At 41.3% G+C, this 22,872-nt stretch overlaps 1 protein-coding gene across 2 annotated transcripts in view; it reads left to right on the top strand.

The window, feature by feature from the left end:
• The window catches only part of fkbp5 (FKBP prolyl isomerase 5), a 44,985-nt gene extending 22,484 nt beyond the window's left edge, over window positions 1-22,501 (top strand). For both annotated transcript variants that reach the window (XM_046341297.1, XM_046341292.1), the window contains exons 4-11: window positions 6,184-6,326; window positions 6,588-6,702; window positions 6,970-7,126; window positions 7,318-7,408; window positions 7,730-7,813; window positions 14,348-14,533; window positions 19,438-19,677; window positions 20,956-22,501. In XM_046341297.1, the coding sequence (XP_046197253.1) occupies window positions 6,184-6,326; window positions 6,588-6,702; window positions 6,970-7,126; window positions 7,318-7,408; window positions 7,730-7,813; window positions 14,348-14,533; window positions 19,438-19,677; window positions 20,956-21,069 (1,130 nt within the window). In that variant the 3' untranslated portion in view covers window positions 21,070-22,501. The remainder of the gene's footprint in view (window positions 1-6,183; window positions 6,327-6,587; window positions 6,703-6,969; window positions 7,127-7,317; window positions 7,409-7,729; window positions 7,814-14,347; window positions 14,534-19,437; window positions 19,678-20,955) is intronic.
• The last annotated feature ends 371 nt before the right edge of the window (window positions 22,502-22,872 follow it).

Here is a 22,872-nt window from a genome sequence, read left to right as displayed (position 1 = left end):
GAGATTGATAAACAGCTTCTATCTCAAGGCCATCAGACTGTTAAACAGTTGTCATTAACACAGAGAGGCTGCTACCTACATACAGACTTTAAATCATTGGCCGCTCTAATAAATAGATCACAGGTCACTTTAATAATGTTAACATATCTTGCATTACTCATCCCATATGTATATACACTGTATTTTATACCATCTATTACACCTTGCCTATGCCGCTCGGTCTTCGCTCATCCATATATTTATATGTATATATTCTTATTCCATCCCTTTACTTAGATTTGTGTGTATTAGGTAGCTGTGGAATTGTTAAATTACTTGTTAGGTATTACTGCACTGTTGGAACTAGATTGAAGCACAAACATTTCGCTACACACACATGGTTAACAGATGTTACTGTGAATGTGACCAATAAAATTTGATTTGATGGTTTGTCTCCCCATTTGTATACAGTGCTTTCAGAAACTATTCCTTCCCCTAGACTTATTCCACATTGTGTTGTGTTACAGCCTGAATTCAAAGCCCTTCTACACACTGTAACGGCGTTCTTCGTTTGTTGAAAGAGAGTCGGACCGAAATGCAGCGTGGTTGTTACTCATGATCTTTAATGAAGGATCGCGATACACGAAATAAGTTATACATATACAAAAACAACAAACGGAACGTGAAACCTAATTACAGCCTATCTGGTGAACACTACACAGAGACAGGAACAATCACCCACGAAATACACAGTGAACCCCGGCTACCTAAATACGGTTCCCAATCAGAGACAACGAGAATCACCTGACTCTGATTGAGAACCGCCTCAGGCAGCCAAGCCTATGCAACACCCCTACTCAGCCGCAATCCCAATAACTACAAACCCCAATACGAAATACCACAAAATAAACCCATGTCACACCCTGGCCTGACCAAATATATAACGAAACACAAAACACTATGACCAAGGCGTGACACACACAACATCCCAGAATGACAAAGTTATTATTATTATTTTTTAAACATTTGACATTTTGCTAATTTATTGAAAATGAAATACAGAAAAAAACAAATTTACATTTCACACCCGAGACAAAACGCTGTAGAAGCGCAGGTGGTAGCGATTGCAAGTCTTTCTGGATACGTCTCTAAGAGCTCAAAATCCACACCTGGATTTTGCAAAATTTGCAAAATAATATAATAAATTTGTTGAACATTGCTCGACAACCATTTGCAGGTTGTGCCATAGATGCTTAAAATATGGAGAGTGGGACGCAGTAATTTTTTCAATATTACTTTTGTGCCTTCTTGCAATCAGGATACATGTTTTGAAAACATTTGTATTCGTACAGGCTTCCTTCTATTAATTTGGTCATTTAGGTTAGTATTGTGGAGTAACTATAATGTTGTTGACCCATCCTCAGTGTTATATCACAGCCATTTCATTCTGTAACTGTTTTAAAGTCGTCATTGCCCTCATGGTAAAATCCATGAGCGGTTTCCTTCCTCTCTGGCAAATGAGTTAGGAAAGACGGCGGTATCTTTGTAGTGACTGGGTGTATTGATATACCATCCAAAGTGTAATTAATAACTTCACCATGCTCAAAGGGATATTCAATGTCTCATTTTTTATTTTACCCATCTACCAATAGGTGCCCTTCTTTGCGAGGCACTGGACAACCTCCCTGGTCTTTGTGGTTGAATCTGTGTTTAAAATGTACTGTTCGACTGAGGGACCTTACAGATAATTGTATGTGTGGGGTACAGAGATGAGAAAGTCATTGAAAAATCATGTTTTAACACTAGTCCATGCATCTTATTATGTGTTTTGTTAAGTGAATTTCTACTCCTGAACTTATTTAGGCTTGCCATAACAAAGGGGGTTGAATACTTATTGACTCGAGACATTTCAGCTTTTCATTTTCTAACTGTGACAAAAAAGAAACTACATTTATTATATTTTAAATTCAGGCTGTAACGCAACAAAACATGGAAAAATTCAAGTGTTTGTGAATACTTTCTGAAGGCACTGTACGTATTTATAAATGTAAATGTCATGAATGGGATATTTATTAATTGTTAATGAGTGCATTTGAAGAGCATTTGATCTATAGTCACATTTGGTATTCATGTAATAATAAGGAATTCCCCTCGACTATGCCCACAAATTGGGGAAAACAAGCATTCTTTCTCGTAGACCCCCTCTGTGAAAGAGCCACCTTCGTCATAGATTTTTGTTATACAGAAATAAAAAAACATGCTGAAAGGCTGTTATGTTGTTCAATGTACATGTAGCCAGGTCAAAAATGCCAAATTGCGGTTCGCAATGGTCCCACGTAGGGAAATCGAAACTGCGAGAAGAGCACTGTGGCTTCATGCTATTTGGTGTGGAAGAGTGGGAAATTGTGGGGACCCGTTGTCCAAGTAGGCTACACGTAGCAATGCGTGTGGAAAACATTTCATCACAGGTAAGACATCTACATGTAGTTTTGTAATTGACTTAAGCAAGCAGACAAGAAGAAAATTGGTTTGAAAAAGGTCAGGTTTTTGCTGTGAGCCAATGGGATAATTTAATTTATAATTATAATTAATAACCAAGGTACCTTGGGTTCTTTTCCCCACAGGCGTGTGGGACCGCAATGTTCTATTTTAAATGATATTATAAATTATATTATATATATTAAAATGGTATTATTTTGTGCTATTTTATTGTGTTACTATTTCCTTTTTTATTGATTCATTTTCCTACTTTTTAGCTGCATTGTTGTGAAAGGCTTAAGCAAAGCTACACTTGTATTCGACGCATGCGACAAATACAATTTGATTGTGTCAGATATCACTGTTCTCAGATGTTTTATTCATAGATTTTAGATGTGAATTAAAAAGTGTTTTTGCAAAACGTAATACATCCATTGTTTAGCTGGAATAATCTGATATGTGGTTGTCTCATCTAGCTATCCAGGTGAGACATCACAAAACATTTCTGAGATCTGGGACTTAAAAATAGTCATCTCAAAACGATACATTTTTCCGATAGAATCTTATAGTTCGAAGTAATTGAAAAATCAAGGACTTGGATCTTTTTTGACCACTTTTCCATAAGAATGGCCTTAATGTAAGCTCTTTATGGTAAAAACAAACAAATACAGGTGTCTTAGAGCATGTTTCAGGCTCTTAGGAAAGGCATTGTTTTTGTCTTGTTCTAGATCAATATGAAAACCTCCATGGAAGAGGTATTAAACAAAAACTTACATTTTATTGCAAAATAGCAAGTAGATACTGACTTTGGGTGTCAGAGACCACCAAAATATTTCAGTTTACTTATACAGATCTACGCTTTAGCAATGTTGCTAGTTACATGCAGTACATTTGGAAAGTTTTCAGAACCCTTGACTTTTGTTACATTACAGCCTTATACTAAAATGTATATATTTAAAAAGAAATCTCAATCTGCACACAAAATAAATATCCAGAAATGTTCGATCGGGTTCAAGTCCGGCCTCTGGCTGTGCCACTCAAGGACATTCAGAGACTTGTCCCGAAGCCACTCCTGCATTGTCTTGGCTGTTTGAAAGCAAACCTTCACCTCAGTCTTAGGTCCTGAGCGCTCTGGAGCAGGTTTCAGTCAAGGATCTCTCTGTACTTTGCTCCATTCCTCATTCCCTCAATCCTGACTATCCCAAAACATCCCCACAGAATTTGTATTTATTTTTTAACCTTTATTTAACTAGGCAAGCCAGTTAAGAACAAATTCTTATTTGCAATGACGGCCTAGGAACAGTGGGTTAACTGCCTTGTTCAGGGGCAGAACGATTTTTACCTTGTCAGCTCGGGGATTTGATCTTACAACCTTTCGGTTACAAGTCCAATGCTCTAACCACAAGGCTACCTGCCGCCACAGCATGATGCTGCAACCTCCATGCTTCACCATAGGGATGGTGCCAGGTTTCCTCCAGACGTGATGCTTGGCATTCAGGCCAAAGAGTTCAATCTTGATATCATCAGACCAGAGAATCTTATTTCTCATGGTCTGAGAGTCATTAGGTGTCTTTTGGCAAACTCCAAGCGGACTGTCATGTGCCTTTTACTGAGCAGTGGCTTCCGCCTGGCCACTCTGCCATAAGGCCTGATTGGTGGAGTGCTGCAGACATGGTTGTCCTTCTGGACGTTCTCCCATCTCCACAGAGGAACTCTTGGAGTTCTGTCAGAGTGACCATCTGGTTCTGTGTCACCTCTCTGACCAAGGCCCTTCTCCCACGATTGCTCAGTTTGGCAGGGCATCCATCTTTAGGAAGAGTCTTTATTCTGCCCTGGAATTGCGTTCCCATGCAGAATTAGACAGATAGCTAACAACTAAGTCTTCAATAAAACTCCCAAGGCTTGATTTTTCTTGAACGGATATATTGAAAACGTTTGTTGTGAAACTGCAAAATACAGAAAATAATCTACTTTAGTATCAATTCACATTGACATACTGTAGCTGTACATTATACATTCCAAGTTGAAGTTGCATAAATACAAAGCACCTGCCAAAAAACCATGTATATGGCATGATGCCAAACTAGATAGCTAATTACCATATGAGTAGTAACTAGCCAACTCTTTTCATTACTCGAATAATGTGAAAACACCTCTGTACAATAACAAAGCATATTACACTAGAAACAGTAACAAAAGTACAGTATTGTATGTTTTACAAACATACTTTCATGGCATACATGAAAGGCATTGGAATTTGTGTGAGTAAATGCAACCAACCAACATTGATAAGTAAGCAATTTTATCAATAAACAATATTATCATCACTAGCAATATGCTTGAATTGAACTTACAAACAAATATTTTCAGTGACTGAAGCGTGACAAGGAATAGCTGCACAGAAAGAACTGCACAATACTTCCTGATTCCGTGCAGAAAGCTGCCTAGGGGGCGATAAGCACAATGGAACACAATGAAAGTTCATCTTAACCACTATAATAAAATACTATGTTACCTTCTAACAGGATGGCAGCACAGTCTTGGTGGTTCCAAACTTCTTCCATTTAAGAATGATGGAGGCCACTGTGTTCTTGGGGACCTTTAATGCTGCAGAAATGTTTTGGTACCCTTCCCCAGATCTGTGCCTCGACACAATCCTGTCTCTGTGCTCTACGGACAATTCCTTCGACTTCATGGCTTGGTTTTTGCTCTGACATGCACTATCAACTGTGGGACATTATATAAACAGCTGTGTGCCTTACCAAATCATGTCCAAACTATTGCATTTCCCACAGGTGGACTCCAATTTCGAGTCTCATAGCAAAAGGTCTGAATACTTGTGTAAATAAGGTATTTCTGTTTATATTTCTAATAATGCAAGCATTTCTAAAAATCTGTTTTCGCTTTGTCATTATGGGGAAAGAATCTATTTAATCCACTTTAGAATGAGGCTGTAACGTAACAAAATGTGGAAAAGGTCAAGGGGTCTGAATACTTTCTGAATGCACTGTACATTTTGAGTCAAATAATTCATTTTTGACCTAGATAGTTTGTGTGTATGTATTGATATGTAGGCTATGTGTGCCTTTTGTTTAAAAAAAAGTTTATGTAGTTCTGTCCTTGAGCTGTTGTCTATTGATGTTCTGTATTATGTCATGTTTCATGTTTTATGTGGACCCCAGGAAGAGTAGCTGATGCTTTGCATCATTATACTAATAATATACCGTATAAACCATTAACAAATGCCTTATAAATAATCTTTTGAGTTGACAATAACTCCTTTAGACCTGGTTTATAAGTACATCAGTAATACATGATTAATAATTTACAAATTGTGAACATACAATGATGAAACACCGTACTAATGTTCTTATAAATCATTAACACATTATTTAAAATAGTGTTTATGTATGTGTAAATTACTATTTAGATATTTCTTATTTACATGAACAAATATAGGAATAATGATTAATACTTGATAAGTAAACTCTATATAAACTTATAAATGGTTTATTAAGGGACTTTAATATAAATTGTTACCCTACCATCATACTTACATCTCAAAGTGTGGCATGTGTTTGACATCTGTGTGCATTTTGGGGAGGGAGTGTGGATGGTGGGTTGTGGTAACACATCTTATTCACCTGCCGTATGTATCGCCTATATGTCACTGCATATGTAGCCTACATCTGTTCATCATGTCTCTTCTCATATATCACTCCTCAGGTCAGGTGATTAAGGGCTTGGATATTGGTGTGTCCTCTATGCAGAGAGGAGAGGTGTGCATGCTCCTCTGCAAACCAGAATATGCTTATGGTTCAGCTGGATGCCCCCCCAAAATACCTCCCAATGCCATGCTACAGTTTGAGGTAGGTTAAGCAGAGTGGTTTCCAATGTGATGGTGGTATACGGGCCTTCATCTGCACATACAGTAGCAGGTTTCCCCTATACTATATTCTGACTGTGGATTGTTCTAGATTCTCTCTCTGCATTGTGAACAAAACACATAAATAACACTGTATCTGTCATAATTCTCATCATTATGGAATCATATGGTTACTGTTGTCAACTGCCAACAAATGGATGTGATTTGATGTTTTTTCTGTTACGTGTCTCTTCACTTCCTTTAGGTGGAGCTGCTGAGCTTCAAAGGGGAGGTGCTGACGGACGATGGCGGCATCACGAGGAGGATAAGGGTCAAAGGGGAAGGTTATAATAGTCCCAATGATGGATCAACTGTCCACGGTGAGGCAGACATGCCTTCTCTCCATCACATTCATTGTGATCTCATTAACTGTGAACTTGGTGATCAATATTTGTATTGATTTTTGGTACAAAGGCTTTGTCTCACATTGACTGTGATCAACATTTTGATTTTTGTAGTCTCAAACTACACAAAAAAACTGTGAACATTCAAACCTACATTATGTTTGTTATCTGAAGTATAATAATAATATTTTCCATAAAAAAAAAAAATCGGTATATTTTAAATTGCAGTCCTGTATTCCACAGTGCACCTGGAGGGTCGCTGTGAAGAGCGTCTGTTTGACTCCAGGAACGTGCACTTCGTTGTGGGCGAGTCAGAGGACATGGGTGTTCCTCTGGGTGTAGACAGAGCCATGGAGAAGATGCAGAAAGGAGAATGCTGCATGCTCTACTTAAAACCCAAGTAAGGGCCTTTACTCTACTTCCTGTCGCTGAAGTGGAACTATTGCAACACAAAGTAGATATGCTTACTCAGTCATCATCAGCAATGATTTGTAACCTTCAACAAGCATCTCTATAGAAAAATCACGAAATAATGTAGGTGTGCGTCAGAAATAATCAGCTATACAATACTCTCGCTCTTGTTTTTTGTAGGTATGGCTTTGGGAAAGATGGTAGAGCACAGCATAAGATTGGACCAAACTCAGACCTGATGTATGAAGTGACTCTAAATGACTTTGAGAAGGTGAGTTCTACTTACTGGATTAGATAGGGTAAAAAGAATGTGTTCATGTATCCTATTAGTGTCCCTGGAAGATACCAACAGATTGCTTTTATTTGAGCTGGTGGAGTTTAGACAATGAGGGTCTCAGTTAGATATTGCATGATGGCAGAGTGACCCTGGAAAAAATAATGGGAAGAAACAGGCATAATCTCATTGAAAGTCACCATCTCTGAAACTGATAAAAGTATGTTTTCTTTTCAAGGCCTTCTCTGAAACTGATAACAGTATGTTTTCTTTTCAAGGCCTTCTCTGAAACTGATAACAGTATGTTTTCTTTTCAAGGCCAAAGAATCCTGGGAATTGGATCTAAAGGAGAAACTGGATTTGTCTGCTAGAGCCAAACAGAAAGGGACCCAATATTTCAAGGTATGGTGCACCATCTCTGTCTTTCAGACAATAGACAAAATGTAATGACCATTGGATGCATCTGTGTATGAATATTTTAGCTAGTGATGCACCGATATGACATTTTTGGCCGATACCGATATCCGATAGTTTCCTTGCCAAAAGAAACCGATACTGATAACCGGTATTTAAAATTTTAGCAGCCTTTTAAGCATTCTAGTACAGTTAAATAGTGAAAACACACACACATGGACGCAGCTGACCGTGATTGGGAGTCCCATAGGGCGGCGCACAATTGGCCCAGCGTCATCCGGGTTTGGCCAGGGTAGGCTGTCATTGTGAATAACATTTTTTTCTTAACTGACTTGCCTAGTTAAATAAAAGGTGTCACACACACACACACACACACACACACACACACACACACACACACACACACACACACACACACACACACACACACACACACCAAAACGTTATTTTCTTGGCATTTACGGATGTCCCCTTTACCAGTAAAACATAGTCAAAACCTATTTCTTTCACTTAGTTGCTTTGCTGTTTCGTTGTTCAGTCATTTCATTCTCAACCAGGATTTCTATGAACGCCGTTCGGGTCTTTGCATGTTATTTGACCTGTCAAATAAACTTGTTGACCAATCAGGACCTAACTATGACTCTGCACGTCACATAATAATTTAACGCATTCATTAGTTTTTTTGCGTAGTTAATACACATTGATTACACTATCACTCCTATTTTATATGTCACAACGATTCATCGATAGGTATGCTATGATGCTGGTAAAGTTGTCTCGCGCAGTGTGAGTAGAGTTCCACATCATTTTAATCAACTGAAACTCACCCAACAAAAACAACCAAATTAACCGTGACGCTACAGGTGTGCACTCAGGCAACTCAATGTAGACAAGATCCCACACCAGAAAGTGGGAAACAGGGCTGCCTAAATATGATCCCCAATCAGAGACAATGATAAACAGCTGTCTCTGATTGGGAACCATATCAGGCCAACATAAAAATACAACCCCCCCTAGACCTACAACAACCTTAGACATACAAAACCCTAGACAAACAAAACCCATACAACACTAGAGTACCCACCCTAGTCACACCCTGACCTAACCAAAATATATAGAAAAAAGAGATATCTAAGGTCAGGGCGTGACACGCATCTACAGTGCTGGTCATAAAAAAAGTTGGCTAGCTCATGGATGCAAACAATGTTCTTGTCACACCCTGACCATAGTTTGCTTTGTATGTTTCTATGTTTTGGTTGGTCAGGGTGTGAGCTGAGTGGGCATTCTATGTTACATGTCTAGTTTGTCTAGTTCTATGTTTGGCCTGATATGGTTCTTAATCAGAGGCAGGTGTTCGTCATTGTCTCTGATTGGGAACCATATTTAGGTAGCCTGTTTGGTGTTGGGTTTTATGGGTGATTGTCCTTGTTACTCAGTTCTTTGCGCTGTGTTTGTATGTTAGCACCCAGCCCTAGTACTCTGTGAGCTCTTGTTGATCCCGGTGGACTCTCTTGTGGAGTTCTGTTTTTTGTTCTTGTTTGTTTGTTTTTGAGTATCTTTTGAGGCTTTTTGTGCTGTGCCTTCCACCTTGTGGATTTGCCTTTTTGTCTTGGAGGATTGCCTTTGTTCTTTTGGAATTCCTTTTGAGGTTGTGGAGTTACATGTTTTCCCGAAGAACTTCACTTTTTACTTCATTAAAACAGAGCCTTCTGTCAGGACCCGGTTACGAACCTGGGTCTCCGGAGTGAGAAACAGTCACTAAACCAACTGAGCCACGAATAGTCAGCAGAACCCAGAAGATGAGGCAGACACAGCAGTACTTGAGACGGTGTATTTAATGAAGTAAAAAGTGAAGTTCTTCAGGAAAACATGTAACTCCACAGGTGGAAGGCACAGCACAAAAAGCCTCAAAAGATACTCAAAAACAAACAAACAAGAACAAAAAACAGAACTCCACAAGAGAGTCCACCGGGATCAACAAGAGCTCACAGAGTACTAGGGCTGGGTGCTAACATACAAACACAGAGCGAAGAACTGAGTAAAACAAAGGGTTTAAATACAATCAGGGGAAACAAGGCACAGGTGCAAATAATAATGGGGATCAAGGGAAAACAAAAGGTCAAAAGGCACAATGGGGGCATCTAGTGACCAAAAACCGGAACAACCCTGGCCAAATCCTGACAGGTTGTGTACAAAACATTTTTGGGGGAAGTTTTTATTTTATTTAACTAGGCAAGTCAGTTAAGAACAAATTCTTATTTACAATGATGACCTAGGAACAGTGGGTTAACTGCCTTGTTCAGGGGCAGAACGACAGATTTTTGCCTTGTCAGCTCAGGGATTCAATCCTTTTGGTTACTGGCCCAACGCTCTAACCACTAGGTTACCTGCCTCCCCAGGTGCTCAAACTATAAGGAACCCCCGGAAAAAGAAATTCTGCAACCCCGGTCACAGACTCATTGAGTAATTATGACTATTTAGTTACATAAAAACAATAGATGGCCGCATCTTAATGGCTAAATAAATGACACATTTAACGATGGTGGGTTCAGAACAACAATGACAAAACTGTACACAGTGAACAGTTAGTTTTTTGTATACATTTTATTCTGAAATATTGTAACAAAATATGCAAATGAGACCATATATATTGAGTGTAAAAAACATTAAAAACACCTTCTTAATGTTGAGTTGCATCTGGGCATGGACTCTACAAGGTGTTAAAAGCATTCCACAGGGATGCTGGCCCATGTTGACTCCAATGCTTTCCACAGTTGTGTCAAGTTGGCTGGATGTCCTTTGGGTGGTGGAACGTTCTTGATACACACGGGAAACTGTTGAGCGTGAAAAACCCAGCAGTTTTGCAGTTCTTGACACAAACCGGCACGCCTGGCACCTACTACCATACCCCATTCAAAGGCACTTCAATCTTTTGTCTTGCCCATTCACCCTCTGAATGGCACACATACACACTCCATGTATGGCTCCTGAGTGGCTCTGTGGTCTAAGGCACTGCATCTTAATACACGAGGCATCACTATAATCCCTGATTCAAATCCAGGCTGCATCATATCTGGCTGTGATTGGGAGTCTCATAGGGCGGTGTACAATTGTCCCAGTGTTGCTAGGGTAGTCTGTCATTGTAAATACTTTTTTTTCTTAACTGACTTGCCTAGTTAAATAAAGGTTAAAAAAAGACATAGAAAATACATGTCTCCACTGGCTTACAAATCCGTTAACCTGCCTCCTCCCCTTCATCTACACTGAGTGAAGTGGATTTAATAAGTGACATCAATAAGGGATCATTGCTTTCTTTCACCTGGATTAACCTTGTCAGTTTATGTCATGGAAAGAGCAGGTGTTCATAATGTTTTGTAGAGTCAGTGTGTGTCTGTGTGTATATATATTGTTGTGTCTTTGGTTATGCTGGATTAAGTGACATGACATGCTATTCTATAAAATAATTTCTCTGTAATTCATAATACCTTATTCAGCTAATCAGTTGAACGTAATTAACTAGAAAGTCAGGGTACCACTAAAGAATGTTTATAGAGCTGTTATCTTCCAAATAAACTCTTAAAGACCTAGTAATCTTTTACATCAATAGCAGTCAATATTTAATCGTCACCTTGTTTAGTCTCATCTGAAAGTTGTAAGTTCTTGGTTATCTTCACGAACCCTGGCTAACAAGTTGAATCAGCAATACAAAATTTGGTTTCATTATTTATTAACTAAATACCTAAATAATCACACAGAATTACATATACACAGAATGTATCATACAATGATTACAAATGATGTCATAAAGGAAAACGTCCCTAGCGGACGGAACAGATATGACAGCTGGTTACACAGAGAAAGGGGGTGGGGATTTGAGTGAAAGAGCGGGATGAGGGAGAAGCTATGTCTCTATCGGGCCGTAGGCAGCTATGCTATCGAAAATATAGTATCTTATGCATTCTAAATTACCGCCCATTTCAAAAATGAAAATGCAATAAATATTTACTCTGAGCTGCGCTTCGAACGGAGGGTCGTAGATGGGAGGCCGAGTTGTCCTTTGAAGAATGTCTGATGGTAGAATGGATACTTGGTAGTACCGTCGTTTTGTGATAGAACAAATACTCTGTCCGTCCTCTCCTACTCCGCGTCTACAGTTGCTGCGCTAACGCGATGGCTAGGAAGTATCACTTCTTTAGTAAATAAGAGTTCAAATTTCATACCAAGTTGCCATGCTAATATGCTCATGCTATATTCTGGCTGGTATAGTCAAAATTCATCCTTCTGGCGTGTAAGTCGTCAACTTCACATTGAAATTCAATGCTAATTTTGATAGGTTCTCTAAGGTTAGCTTAGTTCTGTAGGTGGTTGTCCTTTCAACGTGGGGACCTCAAGTCCACAAGTCCTTGGAACAGGAAGTTACATTTTCATCAAGGGGCTTATATAGGATTGGGAGAGAGGGCCCTGTTTCATAGTTTACAACCACTGTCTGTTCACATGGGCGGCGCCACTGAGTTGGCAGAGTTTACTCTATAACAAACCGTTCTCTCATTAAGAAGCTAAAATACATTTAATCTTTTCACAAATAGTTTCATATTTAAACATTCAAATTGCACAACAATTCCATGTGAATCTGATAACTATAATGTGTAGACTTTCCAAGATACAGTTTATGTCATCCTATCATTAGTATTAATGTCTCAGATGACAACTGATCTGGCATTATATTCTTTAAGTACCAACACATATTTTCAGCTGGTTGGATTACCGAAATATGGTTCCTTTCCCCACCCTTTTGATGTTATATGTATATATACACATACACATACACACACAGTACCAGTCAAAGTTTTGGACACACCTACTCATTCAAGGGTTTTTCTTTATTTTCACTATTTGTTTTTACATTATAGAATAATATTGAAGACATCAAAACTATGAAATAACACATGTGGAATAACCATGTAGTGACCAAAAAAGTGTTAAACAAATCAAAATATAGTTTAGACTTTAGATTCTCCAAAGTAGCCACCCTTTGCCTTGATGATATCATTGCACACTCTTGGCATTCTCTCAACCAGCTTCATGAGGAATGCTTTTCCAACATTCTTGATGGAGTTCCCAAATATGCTGAGCACTTGTTGATTGCTTTTCTTTCACTCTGCGGTCCAACTCATACCAAACCATCTCAATTGGGTTGAGGTTGGGTGATTGTGGAGGCCAGGTCATCTGATGCAGCACTCCATCACTCTCCTTGGTCAAATAACCCTTACACAGCCGGGAGGTGTGTTTTGGGTCATTGTCCTGTTGAAAAACGAATGATAGTGACACTAAGCGCAAACCAGTTGGGATGGCGTATCGCTGCAGAATGCTGTGATAGCCATACTGATTAAGTGTGCCTTGAATTCTAACAGTCTCACCAGCAAAGCACTCCCGCACCATCACACCTCCTCCTCCATGCTTCACTGTGGAAACCACACATGCAGAGATCATCATTCACCTACTCTGCGTCTCACAAAGACACGGCGGTTGGAGCCAAAAATCTCAAATATGGACTCATCAGACCAAAGGACAGATTTCCACCGGTGTAATGTCTATTGCTCATGTTTCTTGGCCTCAGCAAGGCATGGACTCTTCTTATTATTGGTGTCCATTAGTAGTGGTTTCCTTGCAACAATTCAACCATGAAGGCCTGATTCACACAGTCTCCTCTGAACAGTTGATGTTGAGATGTGTCTGTTTCTTGAACTCTGTGAAGCATTTATTTAGGCTGCAATCAGTTAACTCTAATGAACTTATCCTCTGCAGCAGAGGTAACTCTGGGTCCTCCTTTCCTGTGGCAGTCCTCATGAGAGCCAGTTTCATCATATCGCTTGATGGTTTATGCGACTGCACTTGAGGAAACTTTCAAACTTTTTGACATTTTCCCGGATTGACTGATCTTCATGTTTTAAAGTAATAAGGTAATGATGGACTGTCGTTTCTCTTTTGCTTTTTGAGCTGTTCTTGCCATAATATGGACTTGGTATTTTACCAAATAGGGTTATCTTCTGTATACAACCCCTACCTTGTCACAACACAACTGACTGGCTCAAACGCATTAAGAAGGAAAGAAATTCCACAAATTAACTTTTAACAAGGCACATCTATTGATTGAAATGCAGTCCAGGTGACTACCTCATGAAGCTGGCTGAGAGAATGCCAAGAGTGTGCAAAGCTGTCATCAAGGCAAAGGGTGGCTACTTTGAAGAATCGCAAATCTCAAATATATTTTGATTTGTTTAAACACTTTTTTTCTTGAATGAGTAGGTGTGTCCCAACTTTTGACTGGTACTGTATACTTTTTTATAACCCAATACAAAAGGGAACTTTAGAGATTGGAAGGGCAAAGGGGCATGTGCTCTGCATTGGTAGAGCCCTATCTGTGTATGGTCCTGCTTTGCACATTTCTTTTGCGTTATTAAATGTTGCTTTTTTGCATGAGAGACCTGCAAAACCTACTCCATGTGTTGTCCCTGGTTCTAGGCAGGGTGTTTCCTGCAGGCGGTGGTCCAATACCAGCGTATTGTGTCGTGGCTCGAGATGGAGTTTGGTGTAGGGAAGGAACAGCAGCAGACGATCCAGAACTTCCTACTGGTCGCCCAGCTCAACCTGGCAATGTGCTACCTGAGGCTGAGAGAGTATGCACTGGTTGTGGAGAACTGCAACAAGGTACAATCTCAATGCATACCTGGCAGCACACATGGGATCCCCACACACATATACACGTATACCATATTCTGAAGCCGAACAGAGCATGCAGCTAGTGCCTGTGCATGGAATAGCATACAGTTGTGTGTCTCTTTAACTCTTTGCTCTGGGTCAGTGGGGTTGTATACATATGTACATTTATATATACCGTATATATATGTACATTTATTTTTTTATATATATATACTATATGCACTATATATACTATATGCACTATATATACTATATGCACTATATATACTATATGCACTATATATACACTATATTTACAAAAATATGTGGACACTACTTGAAATGAGTGGATTCAGCTATTTCAGCCACACCCGTTGCTGACAGGTATATAAAATCGAGCACACAGCCATGTAGTCTCCATAGACAAACATTGGCAGTAGAATGGCCATACTGAAGAGCTCAGTGACTTTCAACATGGCACAATCATAGGATGCCAGTTTTCCAACAAGTCAGTTTGTAAAATGTCATCCTTGCTAGATGTAACGCTTCTCGTTGGTGGAAGGAGAGGAGGACCAAATTGCAGCGTGGTAAATGTTCGTAATATTTTAATTGAACAAACAGAACACTACACAAAATAATAACTAGAAGAGAAAACAAAACAGTTCTGCCAGGTTAAAAGACACTAAACAGAAAACAATCACCTATAACCACGGTGGCGGCTCTGGCGCGGGACGTGTCCCCGACTCCACCATGGTCTTGGCCCACTTTGGAGCGGCGACCCTCGCCGCTGACCTCGTACTGGGGACCCTAACAGTGGGCCCCAAATAGACGGGAGACTCCGGCAGCGTCGGACAGGCGGGAGACTCCAGCAGCACCGGAGTGAAGGGCGACTCCGGCAGCGCCGTAGTGTGAAGGGCAACTCCGGCAGCGCCGTAGTGAAGGGTGACTCCGGCAGCGCCGAAGTGAAGGGCGACTCTGGCAATGCCGAAGTGACGGGCAGCTCCGGCGGCTCCTGACTGACGGGCGGCTCCGGGAGCTCCTGACTGACGGGCGGCTCCGGCAGCTCCTGACTGACGGGCGGCTCCGGCAGCTCCTGACTGACGGACGGCTCTGCAGCTCAGGACAGACGGACGAACCTGGAGGGAAGAGACGGAGAGACGGCCTGGTACGTGGGGCTGCCATAGGACCCTCCAGGCTGGGGATACCTACAGTAGGCCTGGTGCATGGAGGAGGCACCGGATGGACCTCTCCCTTAGGCTCAATGCCCACATTCACCCGGCACGGGCGGAGCGCAGGCATAGGATGCACTGCACCCTCCCAGCGCCCTGGAGACACAGCACGCAGAGCAGGCGCAGGATACCCTGGGCCGAGACGGCGTACCGGAGACCAGACACGCTGAGCCGGCACAACACGCCATGGCTGGATGCCCACACTCGCATGGCACTTGCGGGGGCTGGCCTATAGCGCACCGGGCTATGAGCGCATACTGGCGACACCGTGCGCTTGACCGCATAACACGGTGCCTGACCAGTACTACGCTTCCTCCGGTAAGCACGAGGAGTGGGCTCAGGTCTCCAGCCTGACTCCGCCACACTCCCCGTGTGCCCCTCCCCCAAAAATGTTTGGGGCTGCCTCCCGTGCCTGTCGCACTGCCGTGCTGCCTCCTCATATCGCCACCGCTCAGCTCTCGCTGCCTCCAGTTCTTCCTTGGGGTGGCGATATTCCCCAGTCTGTGCCCAGGGTCCCTTACCGTCTAAAATCTCCTCCCATGTCCATGAGTTCAGAGAACGCTGCTGCTCGATACCACGCTTCTTGGTCCTTGGTTGGTGGGTGATTCTGTAACGCTTCTCGTTGGTGGAAGGAGAGGAGGACCAAAATGCAGCGTGGTAAATGTTCGTAATATTATCATTGAACAAACAGAACATTACACAAAATAATAATGAAGAGAAAACTAAACAGTTCTGCCAGGTGAACAGACACTAAACAGAAAACAATCACCCACAACCAAAATGGGGAAAACAGGCTACCTACGTATTATTCTCAATCAGAAACAACGATCGACAGCTGCCTCTGACTGAGAACCATACCAGGCCAAACACAGAAATACAACATAGAAAAAGAACACAGACTACCCACCCCAACTCACTCCCTGACCAAACTAACACAAAGACATAAAAAAGGAATTAAGGTCAGAACGTGACACTATAGCTGTGCCGGTCAATTGTAAGTGATGTTATTGTGAAGTGGAGCAACAACGGCTCAGCTACGAAGTTGTTGGTCTAGGAGCAACAATGGCTCAGCTACGAAGTGGTAGGCCACATAAGCTCACAGAACAGGACTGCCGAGTGCGGTAGCGCATATTGTGTAAAAAGTATCTGTACTCGGTTGCAACACTCACTACCGAGTTCCAAACTGCCTCTGGATGCAACTTCAGCAAAATAACTGTTCGTCAGGAGCTTCATGAAATGGGTTTCCATGGCTGAGCAGCCGCACACAAGCCTAAGATCACCATGCATAATGTCAAGCGTCAGCTGGAGTGGTGTAAAACTCACCCCCATTGGACTCTGGGGCAGTGGAAAAGTGTTCTCTGGATTGACAGACAAATCTGGGTTTAGCGGATGCTAGGAGAATGCTACCTACCCCAATGCATAGTGCCAACTAAAGTTTGGTGGAGGAAGAATAATGGTCTGAGGCTGTTTTTCATGGTTCGGGCTAGACCCCTTAGTTCCAGTGAAGTGAAATCTTAACGGGAAGGCCCATTCATGTTTCAGCATGACAATGCCCCCGTGCACAAAGCGAGGTCCATACATAAATGGTTTGTCTAGATTGGTGTGGAAGAACTTGATTGGCCTGCACAGAGCCCTGACCTCAACCCCATCGAACACCTTTGGGTTGAATTGGAACGCCGACTGATCAGTGCCCAACCTCACTAATGTTCTAGTGGCTGAATGGAAGCAAGTGGAAAGCCTTCCCAGAATAGTGGAAGCTGTTGTAGCAAGCAGCAAAGGGGGACCAGATCCATGTTAATGTCCATAATTCTTGAATGAGACATTCGAGAACGTGTCCACATACTTTTGTTCATGTAGTGTATGTACAGTGCCTTGTGAAAGTATTCGGCCCCCTTGAACTTTGCGATCTTTTGCCACATTTCAGGCTTCAAACATAAAGATATAAAACTGTATTTTTTGTGAAGAATCAACAACAAGTGGGACATAATCATGAAGTGGAACGACATTTATTGGATATTTCAAACTTTTTTAACAAATCAAAAATTGAAAAATTGGGCGTGCAAAATGATTCAGCCCCTTTACTTTCAGTGCAGCAAACTCTCTCCAGAAGTTCAGTGAGGATCTCTGAATGATCCAATGTTGACCTAAATGACTAATGATGATAAATACAATCCACCTGTGTGTAATCAAGTCTCCGTATAAATGCACCTGCACTGTGATAGTCTCAGAGGTCCGTTAAAAGCGCAGAGAGCATCATGAAGAACAAGGAACACACCAGGCAGGTCCGAGATACTGTTGTGAAGAAGTTTAAAGCCGGATTTGGATACAAAAATATTTCCCAAGCTTTAAACATCCCAAGGAGCACTGTGCAAGCGATAATATTGAAATGGAAGGAGTATCAGACCACTGCAAATCTACCAAGACCTGGCCGTCCCTCTAAACTTTCAGCTCATACATGGAGAAGACTGATCAGAGATGCAGCCAAGAGGCCCATGATCACTCTGGATGAACCGCAGAGATCTACAGCTGAGGTGGGAGACTCTGTCCATAGGACAACAATCAGTCGTATATTGCACAAATCTGGCCTTTATGGAAGAGTGGCAAGAAGAAAGCCATTTCTTAAAGATATCCATAAAAAGTGTTGTTTAAAGTTTGCCACAAGCCACCTGGGAGTCACACCAAACATGTGGAAGAAGGTGTTCTGGTCAGATGAAACCAAAATTGAACTTTTTGGCAACAATGCAAAACGTTATGTTTTGCGTAAAAGCAACAGAGCTCATCACCCTGAACACACCATCCCCACTGTCAAACATGGTGGTGGCAGCATCATGGTTTGGGCCTGATTTTCTTCAGCAGCGACAGGGAAGATGGTTAAAATTGATGGGAAGATGGATGGAGCCAAATACAGGACCATTCTGGAAGAAAACCTGATGGAGTCTGCAAAAGACCTGAGACTGGGACGGAGATTTGTCTTCCAACAAGACAATGATCCAAAACATAAAGCAAAATCTACAATGGAATGGTTCAAAAATAAACATATCCAGGTGTTAGAATGGCCAAGTCAAAGTCCAGACCTGAATCCAATCGAGAATCTGTGGAAGGAACTGAAAACTGCTGTTCACGAATGCTCTCCATCCAACCTCACTGAGCTCGAGCTGTTTTGCAAGGAGGAATGGGAAAGAATTTCAGTCTCTCGATGTGCAAAACTGATAGAGACATACCCCAAGCGACTTACAGCTGTACTCGCAGCAAAAGGTGGCGCTACAGAGTATTAACTTAAGGGGGCTGAATAATTTTGCACGCCCAATTTTTCAGTTTTTGATTTGTTAAAAAAGTTTGAAATATCCAATAAATGTTGATCCACTTCATGATTGTGTCCCACTTGTTGTTGATTCTTCACAAAAAAATACAGTTTGATATCTTTATGTTTGAAGCCTGAAATGTGGCAAAAGGTCGCAAAGTTCAAGGGGGCCGAATACTTTCGCAAGGCACTGTATTAATCTGTTTAGCAAGCGTTCAAAAAATAATCACACAATTTCAACCATTCTGTTATTTTTTATTTTTTTACAGCTTTATAAACTAATAATTTGCTTTTTTTTTTTAAAAGCCCTTTATAAATCCCTGTAGGTATACCTTAATGTAAAATGTTACCAATTTAGTTGTGTGTCTGTGTGTATCTCGCAGGTGATCGAAGTGGATGGGAAGAATGAGAAGGCTCTGTACCGGCGTGGGGAGGCTCGTCTCTTCCGTAATGAGTTCAGCCTGGCCATGTCTGACTTTAAACTGGTGCTGCAGGTCAACCCCTCCAACCGGGCGGCACACGGTCAAGTCTCTATCTGTCAATGCAAAATCCGGGAACACCATGAAAGGGACAAGAAGATCTATGCCAACATGTTCCAGAAGTTTGCTGAACATGACGTCAAGGTCTGTAACAACATCTTTCACAGTCTGGATGGGTTGCATCCCAAACTGCAACTTATTCCCTATATAGTGCACTGCTTTTGAACAGAGCGCAATCGGCCCTGGTCAAAAGTTGTGCACTATATTGGGAATAGGGTAGCATTTGGGACGCAATATGGATGTGTAATTAGTTTTACAATCTGACCTTGTTCACTGTTTGAGTAATTTGATACATGTGATATGAGATGTTTATCTATTTCAATAATCTGTGCTGTGCTGCTGACTGACTGTGGTCCATCGTTCATGGTTTAGAGCAGTGGTTCTCAACTGGGTTTTTAGTTTCATCCCAGTTTTTTTTACAATCTCATTGTTGTTTTATATGACAAGGGAACACATTTCCCACATCTTGCATTATTAATTATTCCATTTGATCATGTTTTTCATGACAAATGTTGGCAAGCTTACTGGTTTGACCACACAAGTAACGAAATCTAATAGCGCTGCTATTGAAATCTCTGTGATTCAAGAAAAATAGTTTAGATCAAATGATAGGTCCATTATCATTTCTACGCACTTTCTATCTGGTTTTAGTCATTTATTTTCAGACTGGAGTATTTATATCATGAGGGGAAAAAAAAATCCAGATTTTTTTGACAATTAAAAGTTATCGTTTTTTACTCAAACGCTAATTTGGGTTGTGACCCACCAGTAGAGACTCGCTGGTTTAGTTTCACGTTTAGTGGTAGTAGGCTGACATCTAGTGGTAGTACTGAAATTTTGTTCTCTGTTTATAATATGTTTTTTCTTTATTTTACTAGGCAAGTCAGTTAAGAACAAATTCTTATTTTCAATGACGGCCTAGGAACAGTGGGTTAACTGCCTGTTCAGGGGCAGAACAACCGATTTTGTACCTTGTCAGCTCGGGGATTTTAACTTGCAACCTTTCAGTTACTCGTCCAATGCTCTAACCACTAGGCTACCCTGCCATTTTGTGGCAGGGTAGCCTATGCCTATGCCATTTCGCAGATGCTTTTATCGAAAGGACTCATGCCCAAATGTATGGGTGGTTGTCTGAATCAAACCCACTATCCTGCCGTTGTAAGAGCCATGCTCTTACAAACTGAGCTACAGAGGACCACTCTTTACCACTCGATGCTTCCTTTTTACTCCATGATCTATTGTAATAAATATTATACTCGTTAATATTGCAAAACAAAATGTATAAAAAGTGATTTATTTTTGCACAATGGAAGACATCTAAACATTTAAAAGTCCCCTCCTTTGTATTTGTGTGCTCAACAGGCAGGGAAGGGGAAGAGGAGGTGGGGGGAGGACAGTGGAGTGATGAACGAGAACCATCAAGTGGCAATTAAGAGACGCCGCAGGAGTCAGGACCACGGCCAGGACTGTCCTTGATGCTCCCGAGGAGGCCAGGGGGGCAGGTCTCCCCTCGCTACGCACACAGAGGCAGGGACCAGACGGGGCCAGACCACACCCCTCTACCCTGACCTCATCATCCCCTACCTACCCCCCACCATATGTGCTGTCCCCTGCACGACAGACAGGGGGCGCGAGTGAGTGGGGAAGGCTGCAGGCCAAACAGCATTCCTTCTTTCAGTCCATAACATGGAATCCAGTCCAGGTCTAGTCCTGAACCTCTTGCATTGCACAATGCCTCCAAATGCATTTACATTTACATTTAAGTCATTTAGCAGACGCTCTTATCCAGAGCGACTTACAAATTGGTGCATTCACCTTATGACATCCAGTGGAACAGTCACTTTACAATAGTGCATCTAAATCTTAAAGGGGGGGGGGGTGAGAGGGATTACTTATCCTGCACACCTCAACTTAACTCAAACCCACAGTCTGCATTCTGATGTTGATAATCAAATATCATTTTGCCATTGCATTTTCTCGTTTGGCACAATACAGATGAGCAACAGGTATCATTCTATTTTGGTAGCTTCAGTCTATTGGTTGAGTTGGCTGGGGTTGCCTTGCACCTTGTGCTTAGTCACAATTGTAATCCTCAATATACATAATTTGGCAATGTGGAAGTGGTGACACTGTGCCACTATAACAGACAAAACAGCTGGCGTCATCGTCACTTAATTGTCATAACACCCACAGTCCCAGAAGACTACTTATGTTAAGACAATGAGTCATACAGTTTATTTGCAGTGATTAAAGAACCCTCCCACTCTTTACTCTTGAACATGGAGAACTAACAAGTACAGGCTCATCCCAGATAGACCCTTGCATGGTACAGATGCTACATACTGTTCTGTGTGTGCTACTCTCGTTGACTGCCCAAATCAATGTCCAATAATGAAGCTTTAAGTCTCAGCTTTCCAAGCTGCTGTCCAGTCCTCTCTGACTTCAACCTTGCATTCTCTCCTGGACAAATGATTTTTTCACAGTACACTGTTTGAATTTAAATTATGTGACTGATAATATCTAGGGCCGGTTTTTATTTAACCTTTATTTTGACAGGGAGTCGTGCTGGGACCAAGGTCTCCCGTAATTACCAAAAAGGTTCTAGTCTCGTAGTTCTCTTCCTCCTCAGTCCTGGAATGGGTGGCTGTACTGTCTGACTTGTCTTATTTCCTTTTAATAAAAGAGTGTTAAATTATGGACAAGGATGCACCTCGATCTTCAGCTAAGATTGTAAAATCACCGATGTTGTCTTTTAATGAACAATAACACTCAATGACGCCTTGGATAAAATCTGGGCTTTCGTTTTTTTGCATTCATTGGACATCTGCCCTTGGTTGTCTTAATGATTTTATGATTGTTAAACAAAATAAGGGAGGCTTATTCTCTCAATATAAAAAGAAGCCATTGACTCCCTGTGTGTGTATGCTTTTGTTATTGAAACGTATCTGTTTAATTTCAAATGTATCTCTGTGCCCAACACTATTTATTGGGGGGTAGTTACCTTAACCCACAGTCATGCCACAAGGTTAGGATTTAAGTGTAGTGTTGCCAGGACTAGATATCACAGCATTTAAACCTTATCAAGAGTTTCTATGTTAATAACATCCATAATATTTGTTCACCAATGCTCTGGATACAAATGACCTGCTTCTATTCATACTGACCCAACTATGAATGTTATTGGACTACGCTGAGCGTTAGACATAAGAGTCTTACAATGCACCACATACTGTACATAATCTGTTGTAAGTGTTATAAACATGACACAGATGGTATTGA

This window comes from Oncorhynchus gorbuscha, linkage group LG03 (assembly GCF_021184085.1).
Source record: "Oncorhynchus gorbuscha isolate QuinsamMale2020 ecotype Even-year linkage group LG03, OgorEven_v1.0, whole genome shotgun sequence".
NCBI classification, from domain to species: Eukaryota; Metazoa; Chordata; class Actinopteri; order Salmoniformes; family Salmonidae; genus Oncorhynchus; species Oncorhynchus gorbuscha.
The sequence above is the reverse complement of the archived record's forward strand: the minus strand, read 5'-3'. Positions and strand labels throughout refer to the sequence as shown.